General features: G+C 36.5%; 1 protein-coding gene across 1 annotated transcript; it reads left to right on the forward strand.

Annotated features, from left to right (window-relative positions):
- The first annotated feature begins 1,295 nt into the window (after positions 1–1,295).
- LOC137736240 (uncharacterized) lies at positions 1,296–5,666 on the forward strand. Its single transcript, XM_068475548.1, has 4 exons — positions 1,296–1,442; positions 4,804–4,937; positions 5,133–5,336; positions 5,612–5,666. Exons 1-4 carry the CDS (start codon positions 1,296–1,298, stop codon positions 5,664–5,666), a joined length of 540 nt encoding a protein of 179 aa, XP_068331649.1.
- Positions 5,667–6,000: the final 334 nt, after the last annotated feature.

Here is a 6,000-nt window from a genome sequence, read left to right on the forward strand (position 1 = left end):
GTTAAATTTGAGGGTATTTGTATCTATTTAAGTGAAATTTTGGATATATTTGAAAGTTTTTATAAAAAGTGACATTTTTGAAATTAAGAGTTAATTTTTTGCTATACTTGATAAATACTCACAAGGATTATTAGTTCTTGTGATTTTGGTTCACTAAATGTGTCTGTTTATAATCCAAAACTATTTTCAAGTTTTTTCTGCTTATTGTCGTCAAAAATATTTTTAATTATTGGAAGGGTTTTTTAAGTTTAAATATCAATTCTAACAAAAATTTTAGCTAAAATACCACATAGTTTAGAAAATTACAAGATTGCCACTCCATTCTACAATGTTTCCAACCAGTCAACTTTTTCCAACGGTTAGATCAATTTTTTCGACGACCGGCCACTAATTTTGCATGTAGGGCTGGAAAAAATTCCCGAAAATCCCAAACCAAACCGAAAAAATCCCAAACCCAAACCGAAAAATCCCAAACCGAAACTATCCCAAACTTTGGTAATCCCATACCGAAATATTCGGTATGGAATTGGTTTCCAGATTTCTTTTCTTCGGTATTCCCGAAGTCCCGAAATCTTCTGTATTCCCGAAGTCCCGAAATCTTCTCTTGTTTTTGGTTCCTACTTTCCAGCGCTACATCTGCAAAGAACAATGAAAAAATAAAATAAAAAGCAGAGCCTTTCGGTTCCACTAGCAAAGGAACAAAAATAAAATAATATGGAAGAGGCATGTGATGGTGATGCCTTGTCGGTTTGGGATAAAAGCACAAAGCTTTTTTGGAAACTAAAAGCACAAAGCTTTTGTTTTGGTTTTGAATCTTGATTCTTGAGGCAGATGAGAGAAGCAGTCTTCGTGTTGGGAAGCAGAGATAGGAAGAAGCTCTCTCGTCTCTGGCCTCGACCCATTTCTCTCTCTATCCTCTCTGAAGCTTTCTCGTCTCTGGGTTATGAATCCTCAGCGCTGCGCATGCACGATTCATAACCCACAACAAATAATTCCATTTGATGATCACTGAAGCTCGAGAGAAAAAGATTGGATTTTTGCATGTGAAGGATTTGTGCAGAAATGGCATAAGAACATGTGATTGTGAAAATGAGCGGGTGTGGCCGTGTGGGGTTAGGAGTGAGGTGGACTCAGAGTCGCCGCCGTGCTCGAAGAAAAAGATTGGATTTTTGCTTGTGGGTTCTAAAGGATTTGTGCAGAAATGGCATGAGAAGATGTGATTGTGGAGAGGAGTGGGTGTGGGGTTGGGAGCTAGGTGGATTCGGAGCCGTCGCCGTGGTCGTTGCTTTCTGAGAATGGTGAAGGTGGCGGAGGAGAATGGTATTAAGATCTCTCTCAGGAGGAGGCTTGTGAAGAAGCCACTGGAGATTGTTGGTGTTGGCTGCGTCCCGAACCGTACCGAAAAACCGAAAAACATTCGGGAATACCGAAATTCGGGAAAGGCAAAATTTTGGATCGGTTTCGGTTGCTAAAATCTCATCCCGAACTTTTTCAGTTCGGTATTTGGTATATAGTTTTCGGTTCGGTATCCCATACCGAACCACCCTAGTCTAAAGGTCACTGTGACTTTCAAAATATACTTGTAAAGTAATGAATTTTCCCGTTAGTTCTTTAATTTTGTTGGGTGTACTGTACACGTGAAGAAACAGTAAACTCATACAAAAAATATAATTGAAGATGAAAAAGTTGAACCTTGCTATTTTTTTTGTGACTGTTAAACAATTACTTGAAATTTTTTTCGGCATCAATGATTGTGGCAGACGGTAATTTCCAGCACTGGCGCATGTAACCTATGATTCATGTGCAAAGGCGGAAATGTAAATCAGTAAATGGTCATATTCTTATAAATATCTTGGCCCCCATATTATGACAATTTAAATAGAATCTGAACTTGGTAGTTTTCGAAACTATACGTAGGGTTTGTTTAGAAGTATTTTTAAAATAATTGAAAATATTTTTAATGAAAGTATTTTTTGAATCAATCCTTAGTAAAAATGTAAGGGAATCTTGAAACACTTCAAGTCACTTAAAAGTGCTTTTAGAACTTAAAAACGCTTTCAGTTATTTAAAGGTACTTCCAAATAAGTCCACAAATTTTCCTATGGAGAAATTAGGTTCCCATCCTTATTTTTTCTACTCCATTGATTAAAACTTTATTCCTTTTCAAATTTTGATCAAGGTCCTTCGGTTTTCATAAACGTCATTAAATATTCAAAAACAAAATATTTACATGTCAAGATAATTAAGTTTTATTTTTAAATATACTCATTTAGTGTTAGAAACGTTACATTTGATATATTATATTTATGGCTAAACTTTTTATCATGTATTTGTATTTCTAGTTTGTACTCTTTTTTAATTTGCAATCATCTTTTAAATGTACCTATTTTCTTTTAAATTTTAATTTGTACCCATATATTAATTTCTTTTTGTCCCTTATTTTTTAAACTTTTATTTGTACTCATAATTTTTTTAACCTGTTATTTGTACCTATAATTTATTTATAATGTACCCATTTTTCTTTTTACAAATGTACCACTTTGTGATACGTAAAATGTATCCCTATTTTTTTGTAAGTACCATTTTTTTTATGTAAAAATGTAACCATTTTTTTAATGTAAAATTTATTTATTTTTTAATCTAAAATGTTCCTTTCTTTAATATAAAATGTAACCTTTGTTTTCTATAAAATGTACCCACGTCTTTATGTAAATGTACCAATTTTTTATATATAAAATGTAGCCAAATTTTATTATATAAAGGTACTCATTTTATAAAATTAAAAAAAATCCCTTTTTTTTTTTTTTATAATCTAGAATGCAACATAAGCAATTTTTATTTATTTTTTATTTTTTATCATAACCCATAAGCAATTTTGAATAATTAAATTGGTAGTGTAAATGAAACCAACAAAAAAAAAAAACGGTTGAGTCTTTATTGGTATTATTGCATCTCTATTATTATTATTATTATTATTTTGTCATTTATGTAGCAGGAGAGAGACTTCAATTAAAAATCTAAAATGTATAAGGTTTGAGTCTATAACAATTAGGAACCAGGGACCACAACTAAACTATCCCTTTTCCTATATATGTGTTGACTCTAAAAATTACAGAACCTATGTGGCGCGCAAGCCGAGTGACTAATAAGCTAACTACGTCCTTCGATTGAATGCGGGGCATGCTAACTTGTTGGCCGAGCTCGGCCGAGGAGTAAAATTTGTTGATGTTGCGTTGAGCGCGTTGTTGACTTCTTTATCTTGCGATTGCGACCGAGGAATGAACAAATCTCGGCCTTCGGATTATCGAGCCTGAAGACAAGGCTGCTAGTTCTGCGAAGTTCACAAATCGTCGACGCCGGATTCGGTCACAGTGATTATATTCGTGAAAGTATAAGCACGTCGAATCAACACCAGACTATACAGACACATATATTCAACGATGATGTATGTCTTAATGATGAATGTGGTTCGGCTGTCAGAATGCCGAACTCTGAAACTCACTTGTGAGTATCCAATCATAAAATCACTCAGCATTCAATACGCCGAATTTCGTAACTCGTAACACCCTACTTCACCAAAAAGGCTAATAAGATGACCTCTACCAATAAGGATTCGGAAACCCTTCTCGACTGAGACTTGGATAGGTAACCAGTCAGCCTCGATGCAGTATTGTTTATCCAAACTGAAGGTGCTCCTCGATCGGCTGATTCTACGGCAACAGTGCTGTTTATCCAAACTGAAGGTGCTCACCGGTTGCCTTCACAGTGTTGTTTATCCAAACTGAAGATGTGTCAGTGGGAAAAAGAAAATAAAAAATCTCAAAATGTTTGATAGGTTTTGCGCAGGGTAGTTGTGTGTTGAATTGGATGTCCCTGAATTGCACCCTCATTTCTCTATTCATAGCAGCAAAAACCCAATCCTAACCATACTCGAACTAGGACTCCTTACCCCAATCCATCTTATCTCGGCCAATCCCACTTCTATTAGGACTTTGAACTCACCCCCTTTTGAGGCCATATTCATTGTTGGTCGAGAATCCAAATTGTACTAGGACTTAACCACTTCATTCATCTGCTTTGCAATAGGGCCCATCAACTTCCTTCATCTGGAATATTCTTTTCCAAACAGGGCTTGGCCAACTTTTAGCTAGGCGGCCCATGAACCGGCTGGTTTGTAGCAATGCTCGAACAGAGCTTCTGGGCCGAGAACAATTCCATACTCGGCCCAACCCAATAATTTTAGATCCAAACAATACGACAATGGACATGCATGTCACATGCAGAACTTGAAACTTTTAAAAGACACCAACGATGGACATACATATCACATGCATGCCTTCCATTCAGAGCTTGTGATTCATATGGTAAAACCAACTATAGCAAGTAGGGGTTTGCTATCTTAGCATAGCACCATCTGCAGCCGTCTGGATAGGAGTAGAACCGTCTAGATAGGAGTCGCAGTGGGCCATTCTCATTGGCCATTGCCAATGAATAAGCAAAAGCCACGACCTCCCTAGTTATATAAGTGCACGTGTTTGTCACCCAAAAGAATAGAATGCACGTAAACATCACCATTTCGTCCAAATTATTTATCCAGAATTTTGTTTACTGTTGAGTTACTACTTTAGAAACAAAAGAAAATGCCTTTCTGGGCAACCGTAAGTCTACTAAAATTCTTCTTTTCGATCATTTGCTTTGTATCATGATAATCTCTTTGTTTTGATTCGATTGCCTTAGTTACGTTATATATAAATTATGATAATGTTAATTGGTAAAATGATGAATTAATGTGGGTTTGTATAGAACAAATTAAGATTAATGCTGGCTCCGGTGGGAGGGAACCGACCTTTTGCAACCTCCGCCGCGCCGAAGATGAAACAATTTGCAGAAAACGTTCGTGATAGTGAGGCTGCTCAGTCTACCATCTCAAGCATCTGGTATGTATACTCTAGCGCTTAAGCATCATGATTGATGATGATACTTAACAAGTGATCATGAAATTTTGTATGTTATGCATTTTAATTAATTTATGCATGCAATCGATCCAGGAAATTTCTTAGATAGCCACAGAACACACCCGTTGCTGTGCTGCTAGGGTTTATAATGGTGCCTGTGGCGATTGGGACGCACAGTGCTCTGCAGCAGCTCATGCATGCCCCGATGGTTGTGGTCGACAAGAGCAAGAGGGAATCCATGCAAGAGGTTGACAACCCAGATGTTGCCGTTAGCTCATCCGACAAGTTTATCAACAAATCTTTCCTCAGGAAGGTTGGCCAAATTCAGGAGCCCAGCAGCCGATCCATGCCTGATTCAGTCCAGCATGACCCTTTTACTAGGTATACATACATTCATACATGCTCGTAATTTTTTACGCACGAATTACTCTAATTGTAAAATGCTTATACTGGCAGACAAAATTCTAGCAACATAAATGTTATATGTTGTTTTGTTACTTCTTGTAAATTTGGGTTAAGAATTATTAAACAGATCAATGATTTAGATTCATCATTTTCCATAAATATATTATGTTGTCAAATTGTAACGTTTGTCATGGATTGTAATATTTAGGACATTATGCCAATGAAGGCTAGCTGTTGGTTGATACTTACAGGCCTCGCACAGCAGAGACGCTCAAGACTGCCGGAGTGGATCCAAGCCGTCACTAAATAGGATTGTCCATCTCAACAAATTACAGATACTTCGTAGTGTCTCTAAGAATTTCTATCTATCCATGCTCCCGTTAGAATCCGACCATCATGATGGTTTGATATTGTAAATAGCTTAAATTTGGGAACATGGTTTTCCTTTTCCTCTGTTCATAGCTTAATTTTGTTGCAGTGCACAAAAATATGTCATATGGGTTATGAAGCCCTCCCTCCCTTGCTAGGAAATTAATTAGAGGCGAGAGTATCCCATTTTCGCTTGTTTAATTGTATCGGTTTGTTCTAATAAACAGAGACACCATATAATCTTAAACATAATATTTGAATTGCTTTTGTA

This window comes from Pyrus communis, chromosome 6 (genome assembly GCF_963583255.1).
Source record: "Pyrus communis chromosome 6, drPyrComm1.1, whole genome shotgun sequence".
NCBI lineage: Eukaryota > Viridiplantae > Streptophyta > Magnoliopsida > Rosales > Rosaceae > Pyrus > Pyrus communis.

Excerpts from the sequence above, each read along its gene's own strand:
- LOC137736240 (XM_068475548.1), top strand. The coding sequence starts at position 1,296 with ATGGTGAAGGTGGCGGAGGAGAATGGTATTAAGATCTCTCTCAGGAGG. Across the intron at positions 1,443-4,803 it reads AATACCGAAATTCGGGAAAG|AACAAATTAAGATTAATGCT; the intron begins GCAAAATTTTGG and ends GGGTTTGTATAG. Across the intron at positions 4,938-5,132 it reads TCTACCATCTCAAGCATCTG|TGCTCTGCAGCAGCTCATGC; the intron begins GTATGTATACTC and ends TGGGACGCACAG.